At 36.6% G+C, this 15,962-nt stretch overlaps 1 protein-coding gene across 4 annotated transcripts in view; it reads left to right on the plus strand.

The window, feature by feature from the left end:
- The window catches only part of ERBIN (erbb2 interacting protein), a 119,256-nt gene that overhangs the window by 30,477 nt on the left and 72,817 nt on the right, over positions 1–15,962 (plus strand). For all 4 annotated transcript variants that reach the window (XM_069491912.1, XM_069491913.1, XM_069491914.1 and 1 more), the window contains exons 2-3: positions 11,689–11,736; positions 15,121–15,318. In XM_069491912.1, the coding sequence (XP_069348013.1) occupies positions 15,130–15,318 (189 nt within the window). In that variant the 5' untranslated portion in view covers positions 11,689–11,736; positions 15,121–15,129. The remainder of the gene's footprint in view (positions 1–11,688; positions 11,737–15,120; positions 15,319–15,962) is intronic.

Below are 15,962 nucleotides of genomic sequence, written 5' to 3' on the forward strand. Positions count from 1 at the left end.
GTATTCTTTTTTTTTTTTTTTTTTTTAAAGAGACAGGGTCTCACTGCTAGAGTACAATGCACTGCAGCCTTGAACTCCTGGGCTCAAGCAGTCCTCCTGCATCTGCCTCCTGAGTATCTGGGATTACATGCATGCACTACCACACCTGGCTAATTTTTAAATTTTTTTGTTGAGACAGAGTCTCGCTATGTTGCCGGGGCTGGTCCATGAGGCCCACTTCTGGCCTCGAGCAATCCTCTTGCCTCTGCCTACCAAAGTGCTGCGTTTTTGAAGTATTCTTGAATCTGAATATTATGGTTACTCGATGCTAACTTTGAGAGGTGTTGATGTCAGAGTTACATTAAATTTGAAATTTTCCATGTTTCTCGTGAAGCCCTGAACCTCGTGATCAAATTTCATATTCTGAAAGTTTGCAAGCACTTGGGTGCATATTGTCTTTTAGAGAAGTAATTTTGATAAACTTCATCTGTAATTTCACCTGTGATTTCCTATTTATTTCTTGAGAAAATTTTATTATTTATAAATTATAGAAAGTCATGTATAATAAAACATATCACTATTTGTTTGAATTTAGTAATTTTTTATTTTCTTAAAATACTTTTTATCTATGCTGTTAAATCCCCATTCTGATTCCTACTGGTATGTTTTATGTCTTTAGATCTGCTGAGCAATTGTTCTTAATGTTTGTTTCTCTACTCCCATCAAAAACAGAACCAGCTCTTGAGTTCATTCATTATTTTTACTTTCTCTTTTCTAAATCATTAATTCTTGCTTTTTCTTTAAATTCCTTCACTAAATGGAAACATTAGATGAAGAGTTATATATGCAAGTCTGAAGTTTAGTAGAATGGTCCAGGCTTCAGTATAGCAGGCATTACTGGTGTCCTGCATTACATTCTCTTGGCTCACCTCTGATATTTAATTAATCCCAGCTGCAGGAAACAGTACCATGAAAGCTCAGACTCACCCCAGCCTGAGCTTCCTGCCTCAAGTAGATTTTTGGCCCCAGTGATTTCCTTGCAGTGGGAGTCCAGCAAGATTAGAAAGCAAGCATAGGTTGGTAGTGAGGTAGAATTAATGCCTATGAAGGCAATCCTGCTGATGTCTCCCACTGCTCCTCTGAGTGGGAGACAGGAGCAGATGGGTAAAAGCTTGCTCTTATCCTATAGGCAGACAATTCTGAGAGAATTTCTGTATGCTTCTCAGGAGGTTTGAGTAGATTTGAGCACCTGTTATCCTTAGGGATGACTTTGATAATATACCGTTCCTATATTGGCTTTTCTTCCATCCCTGCTTTTCTTTGTGCTCTCTCAGGCCCTTTTCTAGACATCCTATCATTCTCAGGTCCTTACCTCTGTCATTGCTATTGGTAGAACCCAAATTAAGACAACAGTCATTAGAGTCCTTAGTATTTAAAAAGTAAATAATATTTCAAATATTGAAACTGGATGATCACCAAGGATATGAGTATATATAGAAAAGAGGGTCGAGATCTGTGTTCTATGTTAGAAATTGAGGTGGGAGGCTTGCTTGAGGCCAGGAGTTCAAGAACAGCCTGAGCAAGAGCAAGACCCCATCTCTGCAAAAAAATAGAAAAATTAGCCAGCTGTGGTGATGCGTGCCTGTAGTCCCAGCTACTGGGGAGGCTGAGGGAGGAGGATCGTTTAAGCCCAGGAGTTTGAGATTGCAGTGAGCTATGATGACGCCACTGCACTCTAGCTCAGATGACAGAGTGAGACCCTGTCTCCAAAAAAAAAAAAAAAAAAAAGAGGTTGGCATAAAGAAGAGCAACTAGCAAAGGTAATTGACTGAGGTGTGACCACCAGTGGTATAGGAACAAAACTATAGAAGGATGTGTGGTGTCTTGGAAGCTAAGTGAAGAAAATTTGTAAAGTGAAGGGAAAGTGATGCAAATAAGATGTGAGTTAGATTGTTTATTGGACTTAGCAGTGTGCAGCCTGCTGATGACCTTTGAAGAACAGTTTTCATTGAAATATGGGGACAAAAGTATGATTGGAGTGGATTTAAGAACAATTGATTGAATAATTGAAGACTGTGAATATGGACAACTTGTTTGAAGAATTTTGCTGTGAAACGGAGCAGAGTCATGGGTTGGTGGTAGCTGCAGAAAAAGTTGTTTTCAGGAGAGATTCTTTTTTTTTTTTTTTTTTTTGAGACAAGTCTCATTCTGTTGCCTGGGCTAGAGTGCCATGGTGTCCCCCTAGCTCACAGCAACCTCAAACTCCTGGGCTTAAGCAGTCCTCCTGCCTCAGCCTCTCGAGTAGCTGGGACTACAGGCATGCGCCACCATGCCTGGCGAATTTTTTCTGTATATATTTTTAGTTGTCCAGATAATTTCTTTCTATTTTTAGTAGAGACGGGGTCTCGCTCTTGCTCAAGCTGGTCTAACTCCTGAGCTCAAACAATCCACCTGCCTCAGCCTCCCAGAGTGCTAGGATTACAGGCGTGAGCCACCACGCCTGGACAGGAGAGATTCTTTTTAAGATGGTAGAAAAAAATACACCTACTTGATATATCATACTGCTGCATGTAGTCAAAATCAGTTGTTTCTTAGTGTATTTTAGATTGTCTCTTTTTATAGGGATAGACTTAACATTCTTTATGATAATTAGGGTTCTCTCTGGTTAATTCAACTATCTTGATCTGGTACCATTAAGGCTCCTCAGATCATAAGTGGTGAATTAATGGAAGAAAAGTTCTTACAAGTTACTGGAAGAAGCAAAGGAGTTTGGAAATTACTCTGGTTTAGACATAAACACTAGAAAGTAAGGAGAAGTGAGGGAATACATGTAAGGAAGTTAATTTTGCCACAGGATTGTTTGTTATGGGGAAGAGTTTAGAATTCAGTCAAAACTGTATGAGAAAGCTATCTCAAGTTTTGAAACACTACCATGATTTCAATTTCCCTACCACGTTAAACAATAACCTGTTGGATATACGTTTGTGACATGTATTATGTATGACATATTGCCACAAATGTCATCTTGCATTTTTTTAATTGACCTGTTGTTGAAAATAATTGAGCCAATGGTATACTTTCTAGCATACAGGTGAGATTTACCCACAGACCTCCAGTCTTTCTTTTCTGTACTGTTGCACCTTCCTCAGGTTTGGTTATGAACCATACCGAGCTGTTTCCTTTCCTCATTCTCTCCCACCTTTTCCTTCAGATTATAGGATGATCTAATGTCAGTTTTTCAGATTTAATTCAATCCAGAATGTTTGCATTTGTTAGTAGTATTTCTAAGTGTAGAATCAAAGACTTTTTCTGTAAAAAATAATTTGAGGCCTCCTGTTCCTTAAATTATGTCAGTCCTCCTAAACTGAGATTGAGGAGAATCCAAGATTCTTCTACCCTTAACCAAGTTTACCCCTCCACAAAGGGGTGAGTCAGATTGAGTATCTTCCATGGGATTATCTTTTCTATAAATAGAAAAGTTTTTTTCTATACTAAAAATCTGCTAAGATTTCTGCTTCTAGTTAGGATGTGAAAGGGATGCAGAAGACTTGGTCCCCTGGTAACAATAAGCAAAACCTGAAAATTATAAAAGTCACACTCTTAAAATAGGGTTAGCAAAAATCGATGGACTCCGGGAAGCCTTAGGGATCTGAATTCCAGAGATACACGAGCTCTGCATAGGTGAGTGTGGCAGTTTCCCTACCTGGGAGCAGGTGCCTGTGCAGGCAGAGGAGTAGGACTGCCATATATGGGAAGACATTGAAGAGATGAGGATAAATCATCTGATCCTAGAATGGCAGTGAGGGCTTTAGGGAAGAGATGGAAATCTGACAGAGCCCCAAAGGTGAAATGAAATAATTAAGCCTGATAATTCCATCTATCTTCTCCCACTGCATTTTGCCAGGAAGCAGCAGGAGAGAAGAGAGTTGAAAAGCACAGAGAAATCATGTAGTCCTGCAAATTCTAAGGGTTCTTGGAATTTGGGACCCTGTTCCACTTGAATCTGAAGGTAAACTGAACCAAAAATATCTGGAACTGTAGCACGAACTCCTACTGCCTCAAATTTTGAGAAGATCTAAAATGTGGCTGTGGTCAGTGGTGGGGAAGGTTGGGAGTTGGGTCACAGATGAACTCAATCTAAAAGCTACAGCCAGTACCAGCTCATATTGTCTTTACTAGAAATCTGAATTATCAACCATTTATCCTGGGGGCGTGGAAAGAACTTACATTCTTTGGGAAATGTAACTTAAAACAATATTATGCTTAACTTTTGATTGTTATAGTATCTAGAATATTATAAAAAATTATGAAACAAACAAGAAAAAGTGATTGCATAATCAGGAGAAAAGCAAACTTACAGATGGTCCAATTATTAGAATTAGGAGATATGGACTTCAGGACAATTGGCAGGATGATATATGAAGGATTGGGTATTTAGGAGAGTAGTGGAAACTCTAAAAAGAATCAGATGTAGATTGTAGAATTGCAAAATATAATATCTTAAAAAATTAAATAGGCTTAATAGCAGGTCTATAGTAAGAAATAAAGATGGCAGAAAATGGTAAATTTGTGGATAAATATGAATGTCTGTTTTCTAGTTTTTAAATTTATATAAATCACAGTGGGTAGTATAAAGCAAAAATAATGTAGTAATATGTAGAAGTAGAATACAAGACAAAGACAGTAGCCCAAAAGGTAGCAATAAATGTATGTATACTCTTTTATAGTAGTTAGATTATATGTGAAGAGATGTAATAGCATTTGAGGATAGACTATGATGAATGAAGAATGCGTATTATAAATTCTAGAGCAATCAGAAAAAAGTAGTATAGCTAAAAGTCGATAGAAGGAGATAAAGTAGAGTTAAAAAAAATTTTATTAGGAGGTAGGAAAAGAGGAACAAAGAAGTAGTAGAATATAAATAATAATGTGATATAGCCTTAAGTTCTGCCATAGCAATAATTATATTAAACATGAAAGGTCTAAGCCTACCTCAGATTGGATTAAAAAAAAAAAAAAAGCAGTACCCAAACATATGCTTCCCACAAATGGATACTTTAAATATAAAGACAAATTTGGATAAAAGTAATAGATAGAAAAAGATATACCATATTAATACTAAAAAGAAAAGCTCCTATGGCTGTAGTGATATCAAGCAAAATATAAAAAACAAGGATTGGCCAGGTGCAGTGGCTCATGCCTATAATCCTAGCACTCTGGGAGGCCGAGGCAGGAGGATCGCTCGAGGTCAGGAGTTCGAGACCAGCCTGAGCAAGAGCCAGACCCCATCTCTACAGAAAATAGAAAGAAATGATCTGGACAGCTAAAAACATATATAGAAAAAAATTAGCCGGGCATTGTGGCACATGCCTGTAGTCCCAGCTACTCGGGAGGCTGAGGCAGAAGGATCGCTTGAACCCAGGAGTTTGAGGTTGCTGTGAGCTAGGCTAATGCCACGGCACTCTAGCCCAGGCAACAGAGTGAGACACTATCTCAAAAAAAAAAAAAATAAAAATAAAAAAATTAAAGATTATTAGCAGGAAAAAAAAAAATCTCATAATGGTAAGAGGATCCATTCAAGAAGATATAAGAACCTTAAATGTGTATTCATTTTATAACAGAGCTTCAAAATACATAAAATAAAAATAGACAAAATGAGAAATAGACAAATTTACAACTATAGTTAGAGATTTAAATATTTTTCAGTAATTTATAGGAAAAGAATGCTATAAATTGGTAAGGGTATAGAAGATTTGGGAGCAAAACTCAACCACTTTACATAATTGATATTTATAAAGCACTATACCCAAGAGACACAAAATGTGACATTCAAGATGCACATGGAGCACTCACTAAGATAGATATTATGTGGGGCCATTGACAGCCTTAACATATTTCAAAGGCTTGAAATGATAGTACTATGTTCTTGACTACAATGAAATTAGAAATCAGTAGCAGTGATATTTCACACAATGAGTAGATCACCAAATATTTTGAAATTAAGGAAGAAATTCTGAATAACCCGTGGGTAAAACAATAAATCAAATGGGAAATTAGAAAGCGTTTTAAAGAAATTCAACAAAAGACAACACATAAATTATTAAGTGCAGCTAGACTGGTGCTCAGAGAATTTATAGTTTTAAATTTTAATGAAGAAATAAAAATTAGAATCAATTACATAAGGTTTGCCCTAAGAAGACAGAAAAAGAGAAACTTAAAAAAGGCAGCAAATACAGAGAAAAAAGTACAAATCAATGAAATAGAAAACATACCATAAGAAAATGAACAAAATGTAACCTTTCATCTTTGCAAAAATTGATACAATTGATAAATCTCCAGCAAGATTGGGGAAAAAAACACAGATTACCAATATCAGGAATAATGTGGGGCAGGTGGGGTGTATAGTTTCTATAGCTATTAAAAGGCTAAAAAGGAAATACTATTTAAAACTTTTGTTTCAGTTATTTTTTTTTTAAAACAACTAAAACCAGCTTCTTTATTACCTCATGTTCTCAGGGGAGCATTCAAATTTAAAAGCATTCAAAGAAGGTAAACGTTGTGAATCTTGAGGCATAGGCACTGTTACTTGCCCAATAAAACTTCCACCTCATTGAGTTGGTATAAACGATTCACATCGCCAGCCCGAATTGATAGGGTGGGGAAATAGATTCTATCTCTTGATTTTTGGTGGTGGTAACATATTGTGGCCATGTTTCTCACTTTACAGTCGTTAAGTCAGAAACAGTGAAGAGTCTGAGATTTTACCCTACTTACAAACTGAAAAGTTAAGCCTGCCAGACAGGACCTCTAGACTAGAGACAGATTATTGGTTTCTGCAAAAGCAGCAGCCAGAGCAGTGTCTTGTGCCAGTTCCCCGAGCCTTAATCTCCATAGGGTGACAAAGTAAGGGTCAGATGGTACCTGCACATGCACTAGGGTGGTTACAGAAGAACCCCAAATTAGGAAACCTGATCTTATTTTGGACCACTGGAGTATAAGCAAGTGTTTTCTGGAGAGGGGACGGTGGACTGTCGTAGTCACGCTAAGCATTATTATCCTGGAATGTCTCTTTATACAAACATCTTAAATCAACTGTAAATGGCATTGCTCAGAAGACCCACACACCATACAGAAATGTGAGATGATTATGGAGAATTTTCTTCCAACACATTATAGTCTCTATCACAGTAATTTGCATTCCTCCCATATACAAAGTTTGTTCACTCTCTTCTCCAAAAGTCTTGCACCATTAGAGCATAAAGCTTGAAGATCTGTATCTGTCTCGTCATCAAATGAGGTCTAGGTAAGGATGAGGCTCCTCAATGCCATTTGTAATTAGAGAAGTGCAAAATAAAAACAATGAGGTGCTGCTCTACACCCACTACATAGGCTAAAATTAAGGAAGACTAAAATTACCAAGTGTTGATGAGGTTGTTATTGGAATTCTCATTGCTTGGAGCGTTAAGTTACCACTTTGTAAAATGATAGTTTTTAATAGAATTAAATATACTTATAGATCGTGACCCACCAATTTCATTTCCGTGTACTTATCCATGAGAACTGAGGCCTGTGTTCTCATAACACTTTTCTACAAATGTCTTAATATTTTTATTCAGGGCAGGTTGCCTTGGTCAGGGGGCTGACTGGAAAAGGGCAAGTGTGAACCTTCTAGGGTGATGGAAATAGTGTATGTTTTGGTTCCTGTTGGTTACACAGTTGTAGACATTTGCTATCTATACTCTTAGAATGTGTTCATTTCATTATGTAAATTATATCCAAAAATATAAAAATGGAAATTTCTATAAATGTGGGGTGGTACTTAGTAACTTCAGTATGTATGGCTGCCACTTCGTTGCACAGTAATTTTTTAGACATGTTTAAGCTAACCATGATTTGATATAAAAGTTTTTAACAGTGTTCATATTGAAGAAACTCTCAACTTGCTACTTGATTAGAATTAGGCTAGTGCAGGCAGACAGTGATGTTGATCTTCTATCTGTAAGTGTGATTTAGCCATCAGCATCCTTTCCTCATTTCTTGTATGTGTTGTAGGCACATCACATTATGTATATTCAGTTTTTGACTGTTGTCCATCAGAATTACTCTTATATAACAATTATAACTTTTTCATTATGTAAATTTAAAGTCTTACTCTTCTTACCTTCCTATTCTTATTATTTTTTATATTACTATTTTAATTGTTTACTATTTGTGTACTTATCAGTAATAGGCTAATAATGTCCAGAAAATGCCTCAGAACTAAGCACAGATATACCAAATACAGATTGCCAACCACCGTGATAATCATGATTAAACTAAATGATCTTGTACAACCACTAAATGCCACCTAATAGGTGTGGACATGCCTGAGGAGCCTTTAATTAAATGAAATATTGCACCAACATCATGAGATTTCTCTTAAATCTAGGCAACTTGTGATCTCTTTAGATAAATAGGGGAATATAATGTGCTGTATTTAAAAAAAATATTTATAGTGGTTTTACTTTTCAGTTTTTATAGCAGTTCTCAAACTAGGACATTAGTCAAAATAATCCTCAGTAGAGGATGGGGAGGGCTAAATGATGGTAGCTTTGCTATAGATGAGTTGGGATTGACTGTATTTGATTATTGTTGAAACTATGTGTTAAAGAATCACATGGACATTTTACTTAAGATAAAGAATATTGAGTTTTATATATTTTAACTCACTAAATCAGAATCTCTAGGGAGAGGGTATAGTAATCCCTAATTTTGAAAAATATCCTGAGTGGATTTTATTCAGCTAGTTATATATAGTTCCACCCGTTTGTTTTGTTTTCTTGCAGCTTTTTTATTGGTGGGTGGTTTTGCTAGGGCCGTACATATGGTTGACCAAATCCTATTTATAAAAATTTATCAATGATCTCTTCTTTTTCTTTACTAGATTATTCCTATCTGCCTACAAATCCACTGTTGTGTTTCTTGATTCATATTCTGCCCTAGCAACTGCTTTACTTTTCTAATGTCCTTTATGGCAAAACTAGTCGTCTATATTTGCTATGTCTAGTTCTGTTCTTTTTTGAATCCCCTCCAAATAGTGTTTTGCCCCACCAGTAAAACTGGTCTTGTCAAGGTAGACAGTGACCTTTACATTAATACATAATGTCAATTCTTTTTTTTTTTGAGACAGAGTCTCACTCTGTTGCCCGGGCTAGAGTGCCATGGCGTCAGCCTAGCTCACAGCAACCTCAAACTCCTGAGCTCAAGCGATCCTTCTACCTCAGCCTCCCGAGTAGCTGGGACTACAGGCATGCGCCACCATGCCCGGCTAATTTTTTTGTATATATATATTTTAGTTGTCCAGATAATTTCTTTCTATTTTTAGTAGAGACGGGGTCTGGCTCTTGCTCAGGCTGGTCTCGAACTCCTGAGCTCAAAGTATCCGCCCACCTCGGCCTCCCAGAGTGCTAGGATTACAGGCGTGAGCCACCGCGCCTGGCCCGTAATGGACAATTCTAAGTCATGATTAACAGAGTTGATAATATATAATGGCAATTCTAAGTCCTGATTAACAGAGTTGATAATTCCTTCTTCCGTGAAACATCGCTTGGCTTTTAGGATGTCACACTTTTTTGGGTTTTTCTCTTGTCTCACTTGACTGCTTCTCTTGAGTGTCCTTTGCTGGTTCTGCCCCTTCTTTCTGACCCCTAAGTTTTTAATGTATTGGGGCTCAGTCATTGGACTTGTTCTCTTTTCTGTCTACCCTCATGTCCCTGGTGATTTCATCTAATTTCATTGCTTTAAATACCATCTATAAGTAGATGACTTTCAAATTTATTCACATATCCTGAGCTTAGATCTCTTCCCACAGTCTGAATGCCCATATCCAGCTGCCTACTCAGTATTCCACTCAGATAGCCTTAAGGTATTTCAAATTGAAGTTTCTAAACACAAACATCTCATCTCTCTTCTGTCCACCTTGCTCCTACCATGGTCTTATTCCATTTCAGTTTACTGGCAGCTCCATTCTACCAGACTGTTAAATCTGTGGGAATAGTATGAATGACAGAAGATTTAGTGGCCATCTTTGCTTGCTATACACACAGGTTGTTTTTTTGTGTGTGTGTGTGTGGCATGCAGAATATGTGGAATTCTTAGAGAAACTCAAACAACTCAGTAGTCCCAAACCATTTAGCACAGAGACAAATAGCTCCATATTTAGGGCAACTCTGAAATTCTGAAAGATATTTTCAGATATCACTCTGAATTCTTAAGAAAAAGATTACTTATGATGTATGCATATACTTTTTATTAAGACCGTTGTTTTGGGCTTTAGGCTGCCTCACTTTGAAATGTATTGGCTGCAAGTACAGAAAACCTAGCAATGATTTAAGTAAATAAAGAAATTTAGTTTTCTCACATACCAAGAAATCCAAGAGTAGATAATAGTTAGCATTGGTAGGTACAGCTGCTCAGCAATGCTGTTTGAGACCCCCAGCACGTTCTGTCTTTTTCTTGTCAGCCTTATTTATTGGCGGGTTTTTAATCCTCATGCTTGTTGACTTATGGTAATAGGATGGTTGTTGCAGCACTAGCTATCATGTACAGATTCAAAGCTAGAAAAACGGGAGAGTGGTGGTGTCAGACATGTTTGTTCCCATTTATCAGGAAAGCAAATGCTTTCCCAGAATTAGCCTCCATTCCACTCCCAAAGCAGACTTCAGAGTATAAGACTTTGGTCTTCATTGTGTCACCTATCCCCTGTCCACCCCTCCAGGCCTGGAAAGTACAAAAGTGAGTATTGAGCTGGGCCCATTACGTCCTGAACAGTCAACATACTAAAAGAGAAAATAAATCCGATAAGCAGTTAACAGTGCCTGCCACACAGAAGCATCAAAAACTGCTAAATTTAAATCTAATTGGTGATTAGCATTTATTTGCATGGAAAATTTTTTGTTATTTCTCAGTAAATTAAAAAAACTGGCATTTTAGTGGTACATGGAAGGGCATTTATTTTATTTATTTATTTTCCCTTTTTCTCTTTGCCATTTTCCCTCCTCTGGATAAGAAAGAGTTTTTTTTTTTTTTTTTTTTTTTTTTTTGAGACAGTCTCGCTTTGTTGCCCCGGCTAGAGTGAGTGCCGTGGCGTCAGTCTAGCTCACAGCAACCTCAAACTCCTGGGCTTAAGCGATCCTACTGCCTCAGCCTCCCGAGTAGCTGGGACTACAGGCATGCGCCACCATGCCCGGCTAATTTTTTTTTTTTGTATATATATATTTTAGTTGTCCATATAATTTCTTTATATTTTTAGTAGAGACGGGGTCTCGCTCTTGCTCAGGCTGGTCTCGAACTCCTGACCTCGAGCTATCCACCCGCCTCGGCCTCCCAGAGTGCTAGGATTACAGGCGTGAGCCACCGCGCCCGGCCAAGAAAGAGTATTTTTTGATGTAGATGAGGGCTCTCAATATTACAAATGTATCAGCAATTCACTTGTTAAAAAGCTTGACATTTACTTAGAAGCTAGCAAATTTGTGTATGTATGCACATGCAACCATGTGTGTTTTTAAGAAGCTAATGTTTTGTTTGACTGTTTGGTCTATTTTCAGTTCACAATGGTCAGTTTTTGAGAAGTTTAATTTAGCTTTTCTTATATATTAGAAATTAAAAGAGATGTTCCTTACAGTCATAAAGATCCATTGTTAATTTTGGTTCTCTTTTTGTTTTCCGCAGAATGTTGGCTCAATTAAGAAACATCAGGGAGATAAATTCAACCCAGGGGTAAGTAGCTTTAATTTCTTTTGATAGAATGTTTTTGGCTTATCACTATCATGCCTATTTTCTGGGTTGACTCAGTCCCTCCATTGTGATGAGAAGATTGTTACATTTACTGTGTTGCTTCTAATTTATAAAGTATTTCTTCTTTATCACATCCCTAAAATTCAGCTATGTTTACCAGTTCCTGTTCAGACCAGGTTAGGCTTTCTCCGTTTTGGATTACTTTCTAGTATCATTGTCTAAGGGAAGATCTCTTTGGGTATTGTTACTTATTTACTTCTCTTTCATAATAGTACTTTCCTCCTCTGCCTTCAACGATTAAGGTCTCCCTCCTTTTTTTAGCAATCAGCAGTTTTTAGTCTACACTACTTCCATCTGCAGGCCTCTTTTGAATGGGGATGCATTTTTGTATTGGCTCTGGATTGCCAGTGAATTTCATCTGAAGTCTAAACTGCTCTCTTCACAGCCTCTGTCCACAGGAGGTTTCCCTTTGAGATATAAACTCTGTTCAGCTTCCTAGAGCCAAGCATCTAATCCTCCTTTTTCTAAATTTATTGTCCTTTCTGAGAAATTCTACAGTTCTGTTTCTCTGCAACATGATTAGCTCTACAGAAAAATCTTGGAAATTGTTTTATCTTCATTAACAATTACTCTGTAAATAGTGTTATACCTCAGGTGCCATCATCTGTAGCTATTTGGTCCAATATGGTAGCTACTAGTCACAGGTGGCTATTGAGCATTTAAAATGTGGTTGGTGTGACTGTGAAACTGAATTTTTAGTTTTATTTGATTTAACTTTAAAATTAAGTTTAAATAGCCACATGTGCCTAGAGGCTACCATATTGGACAGTGTAGACAGAATTCTTTCTCATTCTGAAGTGTCCTTCTGACTCACTATCAGTTGTATTCTTAAAATATACAGAACAAGAAATTTTGTATTCATTTTTGGAATTTAAAAAATGATCTCATAAGCACACAAGTATAAGCTAAATTCCCCTTTAGCAATTAAAATCTTCTTATTAGATTAACTGTTTTATTCTTTTCAGTTAAACATGCCTTTATGTAAACATAGATTGTTCATAATATTTGGTAAACATTTTTGGATATTTATTTGTTGACAAAGATTTTACATGGAAACATTTGATATTTAGCATCTTAGTTTATTTTTGTGAATCCTGAAGGAAAAGTATGTAGCAAAGACCTACAGATACCTTAATTGCTTTGAGCCTCTTAGTTCAAGTATATATTACTGCATATTGAGAAACAGTATAGAAGAGCAGTAGTCCCAGCTACTTGGAAGGCTGAGATAGGAGGATCTCTTGAGCCCAAGAGTTTTAGACCAGTCTGGGCAACATAGTAAGACCCCCATCTCTCAAAAAGCACAAACTCAGTTTCTTTATGGAAAAATGGGGATAACAGCATGTATCTTAGAAAGTTGTAGTGAGGATGAAATGAGAATATGGATATAGTTTATCTGAAGAACTTAGCATAGTGCCTGGCACAAGGTGATTGAATGAGAATAATCAAATTTTTGAAAAGATTGCAAGGGAAATACTTATCTTGTTCATTGTCAAAGACTTTAAAAATATCATATAATTTGAAGTATAAGAGTTAGAAAATTTAGAAGCAGTGCCTTGTGGATCCATATTTTAGCCTGAAGCAAAAGGAAAAATCATTAATACTGATCCTGTCTTTATTTAAACATTTGATTTTTTTAATCCATGTGTTGACCCAAATAACTGAGGCAAAAATCTCAATCAATAGAAATTTGTTAAGCCAAGATTTTGAGGATGCAAACATGTCAGTTATTTATTTGGGTCAATGCATGGATTATTTTTCAGTAGTTTGTATTTTTAAAAAAATACATTATATTAGAATGCTTTATTTGTCTTTATTGCTGAGTTTTTTTGATATGTCCTTATATTTTGTGCCTGAGACCTCACTGGCTTTAACCTAGTCTTTGTCCTGATTAGAAGTAATCTAATACTTTTTTTTAAGACTGTGATCTCACTCTGTCACACAGGCAGTGGTGCAGTCATAGCTCACTGCAACCTCAAATTCCTGGGCTCAAGCAATCTTCCTGCTTTACCTTCTGCAGTAGCTGAGACTACAGGTGTGTGCCACCACACCCAGTTATTTATTTATTTATTTTTGGTAGGGATGGGGTCTCACCATGTTGCCCAGGCTGGTCTCAAACTTCCTAGCCTCAAGCCATCCTCCCACCTCTGCCTCCCAAAGTGCCAGGATTATAGGTGTGAGCCATCACTCCTGGCCTAATAACTGTATTAATAGAGTCTCCTGCCTAGGATAACAATTGATGATTTTACATACAAAAAATTCATAACACCACTTATTTATTGAGGTGGGCCTCCCTTTGCTAATACAATGTTAGCCTAGTTGGAATTAACCTATGTACCTACATTATATATTTAATAAAATTGGCTTTCAGAATTTTTACTAATTCAGAATTGTCCTTTTCCCTGAATTACTTTATTTAAGCAAGTTTATGATTCAGTGTGTAACCTTAAACACACTTAAGACCTACAAGCTCTTTAGAAAAACTATAAGGCCAATATTTAATTGATACAAAATATAGTTGGGGTAAGTGGGAATTTTCATGTAGGAAAATTAAAAACGATTATTGATCCCCAATGGCTGGTTAAAAAGACCTGAAAACATCTATGCATTCCTATTTCCTACTAAAACTGCACATAATCAAGTTCTTAGTTAAGAAACATAGAGGCCGGGGAAGTGGCTCATGCCTATAATCCTAGCACTCTGGGAGGCCGAGGTGGGAGGATTGCTTGAGCTCAGCAGTTCGAGACCAACCTGAGCAAGAGCAGATCCTGTCTCTACTAAAAATAGAAAAAGTTAGCTGGGCTTGGTGGCCTGTGCCTGTAGTTCCAGCTACTCAGGAGGCTGAGGCAGGAGGATCAGTTGAGCCCAGGTGTTTGAGGTTGCTGTGAGCTAGGCTGATGCCATGGGCACTGTAGCCTGGGCACAGAGAGAGACTCTGTCTCAAAAAAAAAAAAGAAAGAAACATAGAAGTCTTAGAGCCAGGACTTAAAAAATCTTTGTCATGCTAGAGGTTTCTTTTTTGTTGAGAACTAAGAAGCAGGTTCACAAATTAGTGTCTTCGTAGAAGCATAAATGGTTACTTTACAGATTGTTTTGTAAGTACTAAAGTGCTTGAATTTAATTTGAAATCCAGTAGATATAAATGTGGGTATTCAAGCAATGTTAAATGGGTTCCATTGGGTGCATGTAGTGTAAGGGAAGTTGTTGTTTATTTGTGGCATGAATTGTGATAAATTGGAATAATTTGTTCTGAAAAATTCTTATGATGTATTTGTTTTAATTACATTTATTTTTATTTGAATATTGCAGTATCTAAAAATGACTACAAAACGAAGTTTGTTTGTGCGGTTGGTACCATGTCGCTGTCTACGAGGGGAAGAGGAGACTGTCACTACTCTTGATTATTCTCATTGCAGTTTGGAACAGGTTCCCAAAGAGATTTTTACTTTTGAAAAAACTCTGGAGGAGCTCTATTTAGATGCTAATCAGATTGAAGAGCTTCCAAAGGTATGCTAGTTCTTTCAAGAATTACCTTTGGTTATTTTTATACCTAGAAATACGATATTCCTAATATTGATATATGTATGTGTATGCCGTTTCAATGTTTTCATTTAATTTTATCTTGAGGTATGCAGCATAATTCAGATTTTTAAAAATCTTTATCTCTTCAAGTTAATTGCTTGAATACTTGTGCAAATAACTTAAAATTTTGTATTTAATTCCCATTATATTAGGTAGATAATGAGACTACACAATTTCTGGAGCCAATAAATTTAACTAGACAAAGAAATAATGTTATCTTTTTCTACTTTTCATAAAACATTAACGTACATTGTTATAGTTGAGGGTAATTGTCCTTTTAGTAACAACCATAATTTTATTGTTAAACAGCTCTTTAGAGATCGTACAGGTATTCCTGTTTTCCTCCATTTACAATTTGTTTGGAAAGGTTTGGGAGGACTTGTGTTTCTGAAATGTAGTAACAACTTGAAGGAGAAAGTTGGTTTATTGCTGTGAAACACCCTTTCAAATTATCACCTTGTTTCTTTACTAAAATTTTTTCAGTACGTTTTCTTCTTAAATCTCAGTCCCTCATTATCTTGTACCCAATTTCATGTGTTTTGTATTTATTATAAATTAAAGCTACAATA

The sequence above is a fragment of the Eulemur rufifrons genome, chromosome 17 (assembly GCF_041146395.1).
Source record: "Eulemur rufifrons isolate Redbay chromosome 17, OSU_ERuf_1, whole genome shotgun sequence".
NCBI lineage: Eukaryota > Metazoa > Chordata > Mammalia > Primates > Lemuridae > Eulemur > Eulemur rufifrons.